Source organism: Phyllopteryx taeniolatus, chromosome 1 (genome assembly GCF_024500385.1).
Source record: "Phyllopteryx taeniolatus isolate TA_2022b chromosome 1, UOR_Ptae_1.2, whole genome shotgun sequence".
NCBI classification, from domain to species: domain Eukaryota; kingdom Metazoa; phylum Chordata; class Actinopteri; order Syngnathiformes; family Syngnathidae; genus Phyllopteryx; species Phyllopteryx taeniolatus.
Genome location: NC_084502.1, coordinates 2,194,433 through 2,212,278, shown reverse-complemented (window position 1 = coordinate 2,212,278; position 17,846 = coordinate 2,194,433). Strand labels below are relative to the sequence as shown.

Here is a 17,846-nt window from a genome sequence, read left to right as displayed (position 1 = left end):
AAAGAAAGCAACAATAAACTGACAGCCAATCACGGATACACATAAGTACTGTACTGAGTGAGTGGGGCTCAGTACTGACGCTGATGTTTACATCTACACACTTCTAAATATAACTAAAACGTGTGGATTTGCTATATAAAAGTATATACAGAAGGGGGCTGCTGTCGAATTTATAAACTGGCAAGCCGAAGCCATTGCGCATTTCAATTATTATTATTTTTTATTTCAATTTAAACCAGCGCCCAAGTGTCTTGATAAACATGCCCATGACATACCTCTGCCAAAAATCCCCTTTAAAGAAAACTTGCATGGGTTTTAAACAGAAAACTCTAATACCAGCTTTATTTGAGGAAAGAAAAAAAAATCCAAGGGTCACAGTCCAAAAACAAACACTTAACATCTGGTATAACACTTTCCAAAAACCTTGCACCCCAAGCTTGACCGCTTCAATGAATTAAATGACGCTAAAGTTACAATTGAGGACGACCTAAACATATTAATAGGATTAAGAGTAAAAACAAAGAAAATTATAGTTTACATTAAAAAAGTCATAGCACAACAGTGACAATCAAAGAATTCGATTGAATCAAAAACGCATCGTTAACATGTCTTTACAAGGCCTTGTGAGACATACAGTACATCTTGAAATTTATTGTAATAAAACGATCATCTATTACAAATATTCAATGTATTAACTACACCACTCATGATTTTAACTACTGATTTAAACAATCAAATCTTAAGTGTGCGCATACACACACAGAGGTCCTAAAAGTCACACGATAATTAACCTGATTGCACCTCTATCGACATATATGGCCTTTCATAAAGTGGAGGTTTCAGTATCACTCTTGAGAGGCTGTTCATTCCTTTACCGGCCTGAGCCACACAATATGGCTTTCAGCAGTAACTTTGGCATGGAAATAAGGGATTTAGTTCAGTGTCACAGAATGCCTTTCCATGCACATACTGTAGTACATAAACAATATAACAATGTACACACATTCACTGCATGCAGACCTGCACTGGAGAAAACAGCACTATACACTACTGTATAGTTAAGATATTCGTTGGGGGTGTTGGGGGGGGATCTCTCATACAATCTGGTTGATGCATCCCCCTGCATAGCGCCCGAGTCAGAAGATAGGCCAATTGCAGAGGTAAAACTACACTACCAATGAGGAATGATACCTCCATTGAAATTCTGAACATGTTCCTACTGCTGCTGCTCAAGGCACTATGTGTAGGCGACACTGTATACTTAAAAACACCTGGACACTTTTTTTGATCTGTCAGATGTCTCCATTGTCTTTGGCCTGGAAGACCTTTTTCTGTCTTCATTCCTATCATGGCACATGTGAACTCCTCAATTAATGGACTTTAACCCATCCGTCCAGCTGACTTTTAGAAAGTTCTGATTAGACCCAAGTTAAATCTTAAATAAAAAGCCAGGGACCAAAGTTTCAATGCCTATCAAATTACATCAAATCTGCCTGAGCTTGCTGATGTGCGATGGGGCAATCAGAAATTGAGCATCCACACAAGTTTTTTGGGGACTTCCCCAACATCAAATTCTCAATGCAAGCTCTGCGTCTGCACTTGAGGGTAACGTTCCGTTGTGCCACAGACTAGAACAGAAGGCAGGTGGACTTCTTGCCACGTTTCTTGGCCTGCAACGCCGCTCGAGTTGCCATCTCAAAGACTTCCCGCACACCATCTTTGGTTTTGGCAGAGCACTCCTGATAGCCATAGGCACTGATGCGGTTCGCCATCTCTTTGCCATCTTCATACCTAACTGGCTCCTGCAAAAAGTTTTTACAGAGAATATTTACACTTTGACCTTAACAACAAAACAAAACATATTAATGTTGTAAAATTCCTCACCTGTTTCATTTTCACAAGCTCCCGTCTGGTGTGCTCGTCATTTCGCAGATCTTTTTTATTACCCACAAGGATGATGGGAACATTTGGGCAGAAATGTTTCACTTCTGGCGTCCACTTTTCTGGAATGTTCTCTGCCATGAGATGAACAACCATTAGCACCCTACGTACGCTACATTAATCTGGCAAAGGCTCAGGATACAAGTGTTGCACAAACGTACCTAAACTGTCTGGACTGTCTACAGAAAAACACATGAGAATAACATCAGTGTCGGGGTAGGAGAGCGGCCTTAGTCGGTCGTAGTCTTCCTGACCCGCTGTATCCCAAAGTGCCAGTTCTACCTGAAATGAGGATCAACGTCGTTTTAGAATGTAAAAACATAATTAGTCAGAAATAGCTAAGAAAGTTTAGAGAACGATAGACAAGTTACACTAAGACCTTCACGTCTAAGGACACCGAGAGACACGGCCGAACGCGAATGAACTGGACGATCGCGAAAGAAATATAGTCGGCGACTAACACCTGCACATGAGGCAATTGACCCTTGCACACATAACCAAGTCACTGCAATGGAAAAACTGCGACCCCTAGTGTTGTTATTGGGAAAAAAAATGTTATGACGCTGTAGTGACTGACCCAGTTGCCAAAACCTACCCCACAACTTCATTAAGCTGCATTCTTCCCTGCAATGTCTAGTGGACAATGTCTAGTGGACAAGTAATTAGCAGGTCCCCTCGAAATCTTGGATTACAGTCATCAAAAGAGTCCTTCGTTTGAACTGACAGCAGCCAAGTATGTATACATACATATATACACATACATGCATACACTTTTAAAATCATAACCAAATACATATTTGAAACTTCAGACATGAAAACCAATATCTCACCTGTTTGCCATCCACTTCAATGTCCGCCACATAGTTCTCAAACACAGTGGGGACGTAGACCTCCGGGAACTGGTCCTTACTGAAGACGATGAGCAGACAGGTTTTCCCACAAGCTCCATCTCCAACAATGACCAACTTTTTCCTAATAGCAGCCATCTACATACAATATTTCAAAACAAGGTTAGCTCCACGCCACAGCTTTCCACATTGCAGACAGATCTATTTTCTCTGTTTTAATTAAGCCTCTTTTGAGCCTAATCACCGGTGTATCGTTCCACTGAAGCATGACACAACGGCAGTCCCCTCCAAAAGTATTGGAGCCGGCAAGGTCAATTCCTTTGTTTTTGTTGTATTCTGAATACATTTGGATTTCAGATCAAAAGATGACTATGAGAAAAAAGTTCAGAATTACAGCTTTTATTTTGTGGTATTCACAACTAAATGTTTTAAACAACTCAGGACAGAGCACTTTTTGTTGGAAGTTTTGGAACAGACATTTTAAAATAAGTTCAAGTGAATAAGCTTTCATATTTGGTGGCATAACCCTTACTTGCAATAACCGAATCAAGCCTGAGACCCATTGACTTCACCAGACTTGCATTCTTCTTTGAAATGCTTTTCCAGGCATTTACTGCAGCCTCTTTCAGTTCTTGTTTGTTTCTGGGGGTTTCGCCCTTCAGTCTCCTCTTCAGGAGGTAAAATGCATGCTCTATTTGGTTAAGGTCTGGTGATTGACTTGGCCAGTCTAGGACCCTTCACTCTCCTTTGTTGTGTTAGCAATGTGTTTTGGGTCATTGTCTTGTTGCATGATGAAGCTCCTCACAATTAGTTTGGATGCATTTTTCTGTAAACTGCCTGACAAAATGGTTTTGTAGACTTCAGAATCCATTCTGCTGCTACCATCATGGGTTACATCATCAATAAAGACAAGTGAGCCCGTTTCAGAAGCAGCCATGCAAGCCTAAGCCATGACATGACCTCCACCATGCTTCACAGATGAGCTTGTGTGTTTTGGGTCATAAGCAGCTTCTTTCTTTCTCCATAGTTTGGCCATTCCATCACTTTGGTAGAGGTTAATCTTGGTCTCATCAGTCCAGAAAACGTTGTTCCAACTTTTGTGGCTCATCTCTCTACTTCTTCGCAAAATCCAATCTGTCCTTCCGATTCTTTGTGCTTATGAGAGCTTTGCATCTTGTGGTATGGCCCGTGTATTTATTTCTTCTCTCAACGTCTTCTTCAAACAGTGGATTGTGATACCTTCACTCCTGCCTTGTGGAGGTTGGCAGTGATGTCACCGAGTCTTGTCTTTGGGTGTTTCTTCACAGCTCTCACAATGTTTCTGTCATCAACTGCTGTCGATACCCTTGGCTGACGTGTTCGATCTCTGTTGCTCAGTACACCAGTAGTTTCTTTATTTTTCAGGGCATTCCAAATTGTTGTAATGGCTATCCCCAATGTTTGTGCAATTTCCCCCTCTTCTCTCAGCTTCAAAATGGTTTGCTTTTCTCCCATAGACAGCTCTCCGGTCTTCATGTTTGCTTAACAAGCAAATGCAGTTTTCACAGGTGAAACGCAAAGCCAAAAACAAGCACCATCTAATGTACAAGCAAGCAATCGAAAAGGCAACACCTGAGCAACTAGAAACACCCAGCAGGCACGTGTTCCAATACTTTTGCTCTTGACCTTGCCATTCCAATACTTTTGGAGGGGACTGCGAGTATAATGCAAGGCAATTTATCAAACGAAGTATTATTATTATTCTAAAAGGTAGAATAATGACACTGCTCTTACATTGGACCCAATTAGATTGCGCTAGTGCACAAATTGTTGTCCAGTGTGGGACGGAAGCTAATCGGTCCAAAGAGGTAACCAAAGTAAGAAATAGTTTTGGTGTCTTTAACAATGATATCCGTCCGCCCCATAGACTGCTCGTCATATCCATTATCACACACAAATCAATGTTTGGGCCTGTCAATGCAGCTAACGTTAGCAAGCAGTGAGGCTAATGCCGGGATGGTGGCTTTATCACTTGGTAACAACCATTCGGAATGCACGTTCCGACATGAGGGAAAACATGAAACACTAGCGCATCGCTCTACTTGTAGTCAACACGAGAGAGACTCGCGTGAGGATTGACAGCTGTCGCTGAAAAGAGTTACCGCTTGATGTTTCTGTGTCCGCCTTTCGCTCCTCTTCCTTCCTGACCGATTGGCTGACTCCGCCCGTCATTCAGGCGCATGCGCGTAAATACGTACGTCGCTTACGTACACACGCGCAGGGGGGCGGGGGGGGGATTTTGTTTGTTTGTGATTTATTCAATTTTAAAAACTGTTATTGTTTATACAATATGTCACATACATTATAATATTTTTTTGTTAAGTAAAGATTGGTGGGGGGGAAAAAACCCCACTTTTGTCCAAAATTATATAAAAGCGTATAAATGTATTATCAGTATCACCACATCATATTACATATACGGAAAGAATTTATGTGACTAGTTTTTAAATCAGAAGTCAAGGAAAATAGCTCGTTCAACTATAATTGTTCAAATTATTTCAAAAAGGGATTTGGTGACCAAAAAAAAAAAAAAAAACCAGACACAAAAAAACAATGAAGTTAACTACAATGTGATGAAAGTCAAGTTGAAGTCAATTAATCGATGATGTCATTGAGATTTTCTTCAGCGCAGGACAGCGGTCCCCAACATTTTGTACGCCACTTTCACTTTTTACGTCAAAAACATATTGAGACGAACCAGCATAGAAACAAATAAAAGCAAATGATCCAAAACACAACTGGATGTACACACTGAATGTAGTTGTTCTAATTAGTGGAAGCCCTGCGGATGTTTCCCTCTTCAACGAGCCGCCGGTCGTAGCCTAGCTTGTTGTAAACCGGGATATCGTAGCCGGGCTCCCCCAAAAAATAAGCATTTCACCTATCACTACTTCTATTTAACTTTTGCTGTATTCGAGGATATACTCCCCTATTTTGAAAGTCACTATGCTACACGTCCCGTTGTTTGATACATTTCCGGCTGCTTGTAGCATACTATGGCCATATGGCGCACTGCGATGAGCGTTACAGGACAACGTGGTAATGTGTCACTAGAAGTGGCGTGACGGTGGTGCGTGTTGCGATATGAATCAAGTTCTCGTTTTCACACAGTCATTGCCAGCGACTAACGGACATGACATTTGGGTGACGGAAAATAAGCTGCCCTCGTTCTTCACCGCGAAGAATATTTAAAAACTAGCAGCAATCGTAATAGCCGAAGCTAGCGAGGCTAATCGCTAGTCTTAGCCATGCACTTTTAATGAGCATCCATCTTTCTATTATGCCGCGTGTCCTCATGAGGGTCGGGACTGAGCTGGGGTGTGTGCTTCCGTTGGGATTTCAGGTACTCTGATTTCCTTCCACATGCCACTGACCCATTAAATACATACTAAATTGTGTACTGTCGGTGGGAATGTGAGAGTCACTGGTTGTTTGTTTGTTGTCTGTCTATAATTGCAACCAGTCCACCTCTCGCCCCAAGTCAGCTGGGTTAGGCTCCTGTTTGCACATGAGCCCGCATAGAATTAACAGTAGAAAATGGATCGATCTGCATACGCTTGGAAACACACAAAAAAAAGTATACGTTCATTCCTTGCGTCTGTTTACATACATTCACAAAATAGTGGCACAAAGATTGGAAACAAAACATACAAGTGTTATGTAACAATGTCCTTGAGCTCTGGAGTCGAGGTGGTTGTGCTTATCGAGCGTCATCTTGTCAATCATGAGAGCTTTGCGTCAGTGTTCACAATCTGCTCCGACAATTTGGGCATAAATATTCTTAAGGCCACAGTGCACCTCAGCTGTCTTCTCACTCACTCGCTTCAGCTTCTTCTCCTTGAGAAAACCACCTCTTCACAATACGCTCCGTCGTGGTCCCGGTTGATCTAATCTGCCTTTTGGAGCACATGTTTCTTTGGGGTCGAAAAGCTCGTGAATGAGAGCATGGCCGCACTGTGTTGGTTTCTATGGTCACTGAAGGTAAAAACGTCTCCGATTGGCTGTCAAGCGGTCTAGTTCCTTGTCGTGATGGTGTTGTTGCTGCGCCGGTAGAATAACACGTAGGCTTGATTGGTCTGAAGCTGGGTCTCGGGAAGCGGTGTTACACTGTGGGCAGACCGAGAGTAACCATGAAAACGTCTTGTAGTTTTGATAGGAATGTGCGTCAGAACAGATGCATGCAAGATAGCGATGACAAGTCAAAGGAATTACATCGCTTTCAATGGGCATTGCATAAAATGTTTTCAATGCAGTCTCACCTGGAGTCATTGTAGTAACACCATCCATTGTCGTCAGAACAACAGGCGGTGTAGTGACCCATGTTGACAGTCCCCACGTGGTTACATATTGCATATAAATCATACAATACTGGCCCTTTAAGGACATACAGAGGCACACAAATCATTCTTGCCACTTTCTAATTCTAAGGTATACATTATCAAATGAAAAAAAATATACTGTTGGACTCTTGTATTTTAAAGAATGGACAAAAAGGAATAATTGGAATTGGAAATAATGAGAAAGACAAAAATTCAGTGTACTTTTCCTTGCGCATGAATGAAGAAAATCAATGACAGTGTACATACATACATACATACATACATACAGTACATACAGTACGTGTACATGCATGAGAAAAAGGAAAGTCTTACCACAGTCAAGAGGTCCGTAGGGCCCGAGGTCAAGGTCGGTGAGTGGGAAGGACACATAGGCGGTGCTTTTACTGATCGACCACCGTGACGTCGTGAAACGGTTCAGGTCTAATAGAGCACGTTAAGTCTCGTAGCCATGTCATTCAATGTAGGCAAGCGGGCTTATCAATAAGAATGATGGTTGAGGATACGTATCACGATAACATGGGGAAACCTCTGAATGGACATCCGCTTAGTGCTCTCTGTGTGCCTGTTACACCTCTCGCACATCTGAAAAACACACAGCATTTTGTAAGTAAGTTGCAAACAAGTGAAAGGTCGAATGCTTCTCTTTTTCGCCTGTGCAGCGAAATATAAATCCTCAGTTGCTCGGCAGCTTTGCTTTCATATTTTTAGTGGGGAGGTGGCCGTAGATTGCAAGTAAGACAATGTCTGCCTCCTTTTGAAAGGAGGCTGTCGTGACACGTGTGGAATGTGGGCCGGCATCGTCTTCGTGAAACAAGAAAAAAAAGAAGCAGGAATGCCTCGGCCGCCGCACATTACGTCAACACACACCTACGTGCGCATTCTCGTTCAATGGGTGAGCTTGCGCTTAAATATACAAAAGAGATACTGGTTGCTGGTTTTCTGAGCGGTCAAAGGTCACAGTTTCATGAGCATTCACATGGAGAGATGGCTCCATTAGTGCTCACAGGTTGCAAACTAAAAGCACATTCATGTTGCAATGTTTGATACCAGTGGTAGTTTCAGTGCCAAATATGTGTTGCCACATTAAAGTATGATCCCTTTTAAATCCGCCATCAGCACTCACAGGTGAATTCTCCTTGTCCAGTCTCTCCTCCTGGGAGAAGAGGTCCAAGCACTCCTTCAGCGTCACTTCTCCAGCCACGCAGCGTTTGGGAATAGGCAGCGACAGGTCACAGAACACATCGAATGTGTTGGAGTAGTGGGAGCACACGGAGCAGTGTAGCGAGCTGCGCAGCTGGCCCGAGAACACATCTGTCAGGGGGGGGGGGGCAGTTAGCTGTTGCTCGCGTCAAGAAGGGAAAGATGACGCCAGAGTGCTTCTTACCGACTATCTTGCTGTCGTCGTTCTCCAAGTGCTTCTTCCATGTGGCAGCTGCCTCTTCAGAAATCCTGAGGAGGATTTTAAAATGAGGGAAATCATATGAGGGTCAGGACTTTTTGAAGAACCCCCCACCCCCACACACACACACCTAAATCTGGCATATTTTTGCTCTGGGTCCTTCAGTGGCCGCCTAATGTTGGGCTTGCGGTTGATTTCAGTGTGTAGCTTTTCCAAAAGGAACCTGAGAAACTCCTGAGCATCCTGTTGACTGGGAGGAATACAGACACAAAACAAGCAAAAAAAAAAAAAAAAAAAACATCATTTGGATCAGCAAACAAATGATTATTTTACACAATACCTAATTTAAAAAAAAATATTTATCAAAAATGTTAAGGAAAAAAAACCAAGTTCTTTCGGAATAAATAAGTAAAAAAAAACACAACAAGAATGTATCCAACGTGGTAACTGACACACAGCAACTTATTTACAAGTGTAAACAACATTTTCATAGTGGTGAAAAGTAAAGCTTAACTTTTAAATAAATAGAAACAAAGAAATGAGGCACTGAAATCAAGTATTTTTACCTGTAACCGCTGAAGTAAGGCACAGCATCTCTGAAACTGTTGTAAAACTGTCGTGGATTTACAACTGTGTCCTCTTCTTTTGTACTCCAAAGTCCAGACAATACTTGGGAGAATGCTTGTATTGGAGGATAATAAATAACAATGAGCACACAACTACAGAATGAAAATGTAGCGAATGATGGATGAGTGAATGACTTACCTTCTGTAAGTCTTGGCTCCTCCTTCGAGAATTTGTCATGTCTGTAGGACTTTAGGAGGCAGTAGTCCCGCAGGCCACGAGTGTGAGACAAACACTGGACTATTGCATTCAAGAAACACTACACGGGGACCAAAAAGCAAGCAGAGTGAACATGCTGACCCCAAATAATGCTTTGGGAAGAAAAATCTTTACTCACTGTGTTGCCAATGTTTCTAAGACCAGCCCTTCCACTTCCTAATGCAAGGATCTCCTTCTAAAAGTAAAGCAAGAAAAAAAAAAAAAAAACTGTGCGTTGCATTATTTGACCCCTGTGTGTCTGCCTTAACCCCGGCGTGTCAGTGTGTCTATTTGTGTGCACGCCAGGACAGATTTAGCCTTCTTATCTCATTAGCAAAACAAGAAAGTCTAAAAGGAGGTCAGTCGCAAACATTCATCCTATTAGAGACCAAGGAGTGTTTAAACACGCGCGCATTGTTGTGCGCACTAACTGCAGGAAAGCCTCATAGAGTTGCTTTTGATCCTCAAATGCAACCCCAGGAACAAAAGGAAGACACGATTCGGTTGGCACAATTGCGTGGCGCACACCTCGTTGTCGGCGACCAGCAGAAGGCCCATTAGGGAGGTGTAGAGGACAGACTGCGAGATATCAGCTGTCTCTCTCTGCAGGCCGTTCTGGGACACCAGGTTTCGACACAAGGCCTTGCACGAACCCCCCTCCTCGGCCCCGTCGGCTCCGGGCATCCTGACGCGTCGACCGACGAGGCTCTCGGGCACGGGGGTTGTTCTTTCACGTGCGGGGGAAAGGTGACCGGAATAAGGTGGTAGCTCATAAGCCTCGTCGGCTTTTTGAATGACTGAAGTGCAGCAGGGTACGATCCCTTGTCTCTGCAAATGCAAAACAGGATGAAGCATAAAATGAGTAGCCTCAAATAAATCCAGCTGATCCGTCGTGACTGAAGGTTCTTTTTCACGATCATGTCTTGCCAAGCAAATTGAATCAGGCTCTGACCACAAAATTCAAAGCTGAATATTATGTACACAAAATATAGTTTTGAGAGGAGAAAAAAATAAATATCATTAACATCAGTAAAGAAACATTTTGGACTCACCTGATCACTTGGCCAAGCTCATCTGCGAACACAAAGTCCCGACCTAACTGTTCCCATCACCTGCTGAGCTTTGAAAAATGCATTGAGGGCATGGCTACTGTTTCACTGTGTGTGTGTGTGTGTGTGTGTTTGTGTGCAGGCTAAATGAAAGTCTACGTCCGTGTACTGCTCCGTCGCTGGCGTCAAAGAAAGTGGGTAAGGGAGAAAGGCGAGAGAGAGTGAGAGAGAGAGAGAAAGGGAGGGAGGATAATCATCTCTAATCTTTTCTCGCTCCTTCTTGACGGTTTTGTACTTAGACACCACATCTCTGCGTAGTACTTTCATGAACAAACTTTTGCGTTTATTAATTAAAAAAAGATTCACACACGGTAAATGTACATTCAGTAAGCTGGTTCCACAGCTGTACAAGGTAAAGCCATTCCGTGGGCGGGAGGGGTGGGGGGTGGGTCATCCAAAAGGGAACAAAAAGCCCATTGCACAAGTCAAGAGACACGCAAGAGGCCGCCTGCGCAACGGCTCAGAGGCCGGTGACGTCGGCCATGTCGGCGTCGCAGCTGAGGCTGAGGTCGGCGATGTGACACAGAGCAGGGTCAGAGTGCAGAGGCGCCACCGACTGTCTGCTCTGGGCCTTCCTGTCTCGAGACTGGACCACGGCCTGGCGTAGACATGTGACCCACTGTTGCTTGCTGAAGGAGTCGTTGGCCTGCAGGCTGTAGGAGTGGGCCTTGGAGCGCCCCCTGCTGCTCACGCGAAAACAGTTTTTCACTAGGAGGGCAAAAGGAGGCGGAGGGGAGGAGAAGTTATCGCTCCATGCACATCACGTTTGTTTGCATGCGAAAGCCTCACCTTTGTCATTGCCCCCCGTGAAAGCTCCTCTGAAGGAACCCCCGCCGCCCGCTTCCCCATCTGGGATCACCTCCAGGTTTAAGGAGGCGTTGGGAAGAGGTTGCCTGTAGACTTGGAAGACGTGGCTTCCTTCCCGGTCTTCTCCCGGTCTGGTCAGCACCAGAGCCAGCTCAAACAGGAACACACGCAGACGCTGACGCACACAAACGACACAGTCGGTAGTCTAAGAATCCTTCCAGGGGTGCATGAAGGTTTGGCAGAGTAGCCTGGGAAAGTGCGTGAGACTCCAGGATTATGTCGAAGGCGAAAACGTAGTTTGGATTTGAAATTGATTTTGATACTCCTCATCTATCTATACCTTTTCTGACACACGTGTAGGTTTAAGAAATGTATTAGGCCAGTGTTTAATGGAAGGTTTGTTTTCACAGCTGCTCTAAATGAACAACATTGGCAGTTATCAATGTATTTTTTTCTATGTTTCTGTAATGTACCGGTACAGTATGTTGAATCTCTTTAACCCAAATCACATTTTTTTTTCTTAAATGCTAAAATAAACTGAAGGACATTCCACTTGCATTTATATCAGGTTTGCTGTTTATTTTGAGGCCTGTAGTGTTGTGTAAATAAAACAAAGGCATGCAGGACTCCGCCTTCAACAAGTTCTGTTCATTATCAGACCAAAAACTGTTTCTCAGTTGGCGAACCATAAGATGAAGCAAATGGACGTTACCTGGCCCTTATTGTTCTTGAGCTCCCCGTGGCAGTAGAGGAAGCGTGACTGCTGGATCTCGGGAAGTCTCTGGCTATCTTCGAGGTAGGTGAGCCCCCGCCGGTAGAACTGACACTCAGCTTCACCCGTCTTTTTGTTCACCTCCGCCACAATGCTCTGGATCACTTGCAACTAAGCATATAGAATTGAATCAGAAAAATAAAATGTACAATACTCGTCGTGTCAGACCCCACAATTAGGGGTCATCAGCTTTTTAAAACTGAGAACTACCTCCCACTCGCAACCATGCAATGTAGTTTTATTCAGTAAAATGTCTTCATATTCACTCACTGCATCAGGCAATGTAAACTCATCGGGATGCTCAGCAGGTGTGCACTTCTGAATCTCTTTCAGCAAAAGAGGATATTTCACCAAACGGCTTCGAGGGAGATCCAGAAAGTTCCAGAGGCCCAGTTTCCTGCTAAACGACGACTCCTGGCACAGGCGCAAGAACTGCTCCACTCGCTTCTCGTGCTTCTTGTGGTCCAGTAGCGCTTTGGCCTCCACCTGGTTGCAGCAGTATGTGACATAGGCTTCCAGGCAAGGAAACTGCTCAGTGCGAAGAGGTGAGGCGAGAGGGTCAGGAACAGAGCGGTGGTTGTGACTATCAGAAAATGTGGGAGGAGAGGAAGAAAAAAAAAAAAAAAAAAAACTAGCAAATATACCAACCCAATTCATGAGAGTGGGAGCCACCTCGCCCACAGTTTTCTTCGACCCCCTCAGACGCTCAAGACGGCTTAGCAGATCTTTTTTTTGGGGGGGAGCAAAAGCAGGCTCTTCAATTCTCATGACAACATCACAGTCGTAAAGGCCAACAATAATAATAGAGGCTTGCACACAATGCATGATGAATATCCAATACAGCACTAAAGTCAGCCTATTCCAGACAGTGAGGCAACAATATGTATATTCACATTATACTGTTTTTATGTTCAGCACTACATCCTGCCAAAAGCTGTTTTGAAACGTGGTTAGTCTTCCATCCATCCATTTTCTGAGCCGCTTCTCCTCACTAGGGTCGCGGGCGTGCTGGAGCCTATCCCAGCTGTCATCGGGCAGGAGGTGGGGTACACCCTGAACTGGTTGCCAGCCAATTGCAGGGCACATAGGAACAAACAACCATTCGCACTCACAGTCATGCCTACGGGCAATTTAGAGTCTCCAATTCATGCATGTTTTTGGGATGTGGGAGGAAACCGGAGTGCCCGGAGAAAACCCACGCAGGCACGGGGAGAACATGCAAACTCCACACAGGCGGGGCCGGGGATTGAACCCGGGTCCTAAGAACTGTGAGGCTGACGCTCTACGTGGTTAGTCTTTTATTTATTTATTTTTTAGCAACATGACAGCAAACACAAACAGGAAGTTGCATGTGTGCTTTGTATAAACCCGCCGCCCACAACATTAGGCGCACCTAAACAATTAAAATAAATCTAACGAGTGGTGCTTTAACAATGAAACCAATGCTTTAATTATTTTTTTTGGTAAATTTGAAATTACGGTTTGCCTTGGTGTCGACTTGAAGTCGCCATATAAATGTATAATCATCTCATCATATTAATAATATTATTACAATAATAACTGGTAGTTTTTCAATCAGTTAAGGAAAAATAGTTTCGTCAACTATTGTTGATTTTATCTCAACAAACTGTTTGGTTAAAAAAAAAAAAAAAAAAGAGAAGACAATTTGCAATTTTGGTACAAATTTTAGCAAGAAAAATTAAGTCTGTGATGATGTCATCACGATGCTAAATAAAGTAACCAGAATATTAGAACCACCGCTCTGCATTATTATACTGTGAATTTTGACACAACTGAAATTAATACCGTTCTAAAATCTAAACTGAGCATTATTATCTTTGCATGGTCAGAACTTCGCGATATGTTGAATGAGTGTACAGTATATGAAATCATTTATTGTATGACGTGCAAAGCGAGAGTGAGTGTTCACCTTCATGGAGAGGAATGAGGGAGTCCAGAGTGCCAAAAATCTGCCGGAGTTCACTCTCGGACATGATGTCCAGCTTCAGCATGGGCTCAAAGTACACCTGGTGACAACCGCAAAGGCAAAGGTCAAATAAAAGTAAGTGTGTGCGTGCGTGCAAGGGCACCGCATACAGGGAATGGCACTAGTTAGCACTAGTAAAAATGCTTTTATTATTTGTTGCATTTACATCTGGCTAGCTAACCTTTTTCCTGCTTTTTATAATCAAAATATTCTCTTTTTACCCCTTTACAGTATATATCAAACTTTTAAGTATGCATTATTTTTTTCACAATACCATAATACAGTATACATAATAATACAACAATACCTAATAACTAAGCTTTCCCAAATGTCATTAAATGGCAGTTTACTGCTTATTTGCATCTGCTAATCAACATTTCCTAGAAATGACAATAAAGTATCTAATTTAATATTAATATAAGGAAAGAAAATCCATTATATACTATATTATACATGCATAGCAGATGACATGTATTGTATTTTTCATTTGTACATTTTGACTTATAATTAGTTCAAATTTTATTTGCTACTTTAAATTGGGTGACATTTTAATCTTCAAATTAAAGACAAGAGTGAAATCAAAGCTATTTGATCATTATTTTTTTAATAGCTGATGGCAGGGGCGCCATATAAAATCGTGCCTAGTGCGCCAACATCGGGTCGGGGATAATGTCAAAGATATTCCCAAAAGTGAACAAAAACAGTACTATGTATAAGCGAGTATATTGTGGTCGTGCACCTTCTTAACAAGACTGAGGTCCTCGATGAGTTGTCGCTCCCCCTCAGTCAGCTCATAGATGACCTACAGGGGCGCCGAGGACACACAATCACAAACACACAAACTTGCATAATATGCATGATGCGCACACGGCCCGACGTGAGCTCTCGCAGCTGACCGCTCAATAAAGGAAGTTGAGGCTCCCTGTTCCAGCTCACATCCTCTTTCACAATAAATAACATCACACGTTGGGCTCCATTTTGCCGCTCGGAGTGCTCTCCTCACCTCTTGACGTTTGATCTCCCTGGCAGTGAGGTTGTGACTCTCCACCGTGTCGCTCCAGCACTGGCTGTTGCGCCTCCGTGGAAACGAGGTGACCTTTGCGCGCGAGCGCAGGGGCGGCGCGGGCAAAGGCCGAGCCTCTGTTCGAAAACTGATGGAGCGCTAGAAGAACACTCCGATGAGCGCGTTATGTTCGACTCGACAAGTATACTGAACCTTTTGCCGCGCTGTTACCGAAATGGACTGTCCGATGCGTTTGAGAGCAGGGGTCTTCGCCGGGGTGATGACCCCTGTTAGGCTGTTTGATTTGACCACTGGTTTGACCCGTTTGTTGCTGGGCTCCTACCAGGGAAAATGAAAAATCTAAGTTGGACTGGCGTGAAGAAAGCAGAGCCGTGCAGCTCATCGTGGTGGCTCAGCGGTCCAACTCTGACTTAAAATGGACAATTCACCTCTGCGTCATTCATGTGCTGGGGCAACATTTCTTCATCCTCCTCTTGCTCTTCCTCCTCCTCCTCCCGCTCGTCATCCTGGCAAAACAGAAGAGGACAAACGCATACTGTGGCTGTAAAAAGTCTACACACCCCTGCTCAAATGCCAGGTTTTTCTCATATAAAACTAAGACCAACAAATCATGTGGAATGTGACCAATTACCTGCACCTGTGAAAATAAACAACTGAGATAATATAGTTGCACAAGTGTGCACACCCTCTTAAACTGGGATGTGTCTGTGTTCAGAATTGACTAATTACATCTAAACTCATGCTAAATGGGAGTCAGCGCACACCCGCTGCCATTTTAAGTGCTTCTGATGAACTCAAAATCTATTTCAGATGTTCTAGTGGGCTTTTCCTGACAATATTATTATTTTTATTTTTTTCCCGCCAGCAGAAGCCTGAAGGTTTTGTGTTAACACTGACTACTATTTCGAAGTGTTCATAATTGCTTCCACCTCGCCTAAAGCTCCAGTTCCAGCTGAAGAAAAACACAATACTGCTCATCATTATCCTCTTATTACAGAGGATAATGATGAGCAGTATTGTGTTTGCACCAAACATGCCATTTGGAATTATGGCTAACAAGATCAAACTTGGATTCATCAGACTATAAAAAAATCTCTCAAACGTGTGTGTTGTGGTCCGCAAAAAAAACAAGGTTAAACTTTTGGACCATAATTTCAAAAGGTATGATTGGTTGGCGCAAACACAACACTGCTCATCATTATCCTCTGTAATAAGAGGGTGCGCACGCACACACACACACAAACTATTGTGTTATACAGATTATAGGCCACATTAATAGTGGAAAAAGTTTTGAAATTGTTTAGCTTGATCAAATTTTTTTTCATATCACAAAAAAATTGCATTTGAACAGGGGTGTGTAGACTTTTTATATCCACTGTACACCTACAAAATAAATGGGGCAAACTCAGGAGAGTCATGAGAGCTCAGTAGAGTCAAAGAGAGATGTTGCATGGCGGGGCCCACTCATTTCCTGTGTGACTCTTTCAAAGAGGAAGAGTGTTGAAAGTGTGCCTGTGTAGTACAGCAACAGGACTTCTGGCTTCTGTTGTAAATGCAAAAATCAAATGTGTTCGAAACTGTCTGCAGCGAAACGCTTCCGTGATAATTCAAAATCCTAAAACAAGACAAAATCAGCTACGTTAAAAGCTTTAGTGCACTCATTCGCTCTGCTCTCTGTGGTCACAGAGATAAGGTTGCCTAACATCCGCTGCTAACAAAGAAATCAAGATGAGAATTAAAGAGACAACTCACCTCTGTGATTCTGATCACAGGTTCAGGTGTCGAGTCTTGTTTTCTCTTCTTCTAAAATGAGACAATGGTGTGAGTTTAATGTTTTTCGGGGGATGATCCGTTGATATGTTTGGGGCCCAAATGGAAAGACTTACTCCGGCATGGTCACAGGCTGTGGTGGACTGCGTTTCTCCTGCTCTTTGTGACCTCCAAAAATATTTTCAAAATTATTTTCTCCAAAATAAATCAAGAAAAAAAAAAAAAAACAACTGAACAAATGTATAACCAAATATTTATTCTTTAATTTCCCTAAATTAAGTATACCTCTGTACCCCATTATATATGGATGCAAGGTAGGATAAAAATATTCAAAACACTAGATAGTCACATCAATTAGTTTTGGACATAAGCAGAAAGCAGACATACCAGGATGTCCTCATCTCAAAGCTCTCTTCCACTTCCATCTTCTGTCATCAAATCCTTGTCACAAATCCATCACACCCCCCCCCCCCGCTCCCCAAAAGAATGTTAAAAACCAGACAAGCCCACTTGTTTTAGTTATAAAGTTCCGCTGTGCAGTTGTGCAGAGAGCAGCGCAACTCCTTCCACCTAATTTGCTTCGTTATCTCACAGTCAACCACATCCTTTTGAGTCGTACTTCACAATGTATCCGCTCTTGTCGGGTAGCTTTAAAAAAAACAAAAAAAACAAAAAAAAACAAATCTGACACACATTACTTGAATCTGACAAATGGATGACTGAATTCAAGCTGCAATGCTTTATGAAGAGAAGAGGAAGTGAGAGTCGATTTTATGAACGCATACTTGTAAAATTACTAGTAAAATTGATGCATCTCCCCAAAACCAATGGTACAGAAACTATAAAGGATCAAGGAAAGGAAATATAGTGCAGTCAAAATGTTTTGGCCCCCCTTCTCAAATGCTTTATATATAATATTTTTGCATAGTTTCCCCACTTTAATGTTTAAGATCATCAAACAAATGTAAATATCAGACAAATATAACCC

General features: G+C 42.8%; 2 protein-coding genes and 1 pseudogene across 2 annotated transcripts; all 3 read right to left on the bottom strand.

Annotated features, from left to right (window-relative positions):
• Positions 1-209: 209 nt before the first annotated feature.
• Positions 210-5,010, bottom strand: LOC133488812 (rho-related GTP-binding protein RhoA-C-like; annotated as a pseudogene).
• A 1,380-nt stretch (positions 5,011-6,390) lies between these two features.
• usp21 (ubiquitin specific peptidase 21) lies at positions 6,391-10,433 on the bottom strand. Its single transcript, XM_061796908.1, has 11 exons — positions 9,918-10,433; positions 9,529-9,585; positions 9,333-9,450; positions 9,134-9,248; positions 8,698-8,817; positions 8,553-8,617; positions 8,292-8,479; positions 7,672-7,750; positions 7,481-7,588; positions 7,088-7,202; positions 6,391-6,935 (listed from the first exon to the last, which is right to left on the bottom strand). Exons 1-11 carry the CDS (start codon positions 10,242-10,244, stop codon positions 6,842-6,844), a joined length of 1,386 nt encoding a protein of 461 aa, XP_061652892.1. The 5' UTR covers positions 10,245-10,433; the 3' UTR covers positions 6,391-6,841.
• A 326-nt stretch (positions 10,434-10,759) lies between these two features.
• Positions 10,760-17,584, bottom strand: arhgef3l (Rho guanine nucleotide exchange factor (GEF) 3, like). The gene is made up of 13 exons (XM_061796769.1): positions 17,246-17,584; positions 16,975-17,026; positions 16,841-16,891; positions 15,517-15,594; positions 15,299-15,406; positions 15,068-15,226; positions 14,804-14,866; positions 14,008-14,104; positions 12,726-12,802; positions 12,348-12,605; positions 12,018-12,188; positions 11,288-11,480; positions 10,760-11,206 (listed from the first exon to the last, which is right to left on the bottom strand). Exons 1-13 carry the CDS (start codon positions 17,281-17,283, stop codon positions 10,959-10,961), a joined length of 1,593 nt encoding a protein of 530 aa, XP_061652753.1. The 5' UTR covers positions 17,284-17,584; the 3' UTR covers positions 10,760-10,958.
• Positions 17,585-17,846: the final 262 nt, after the last annotated feature.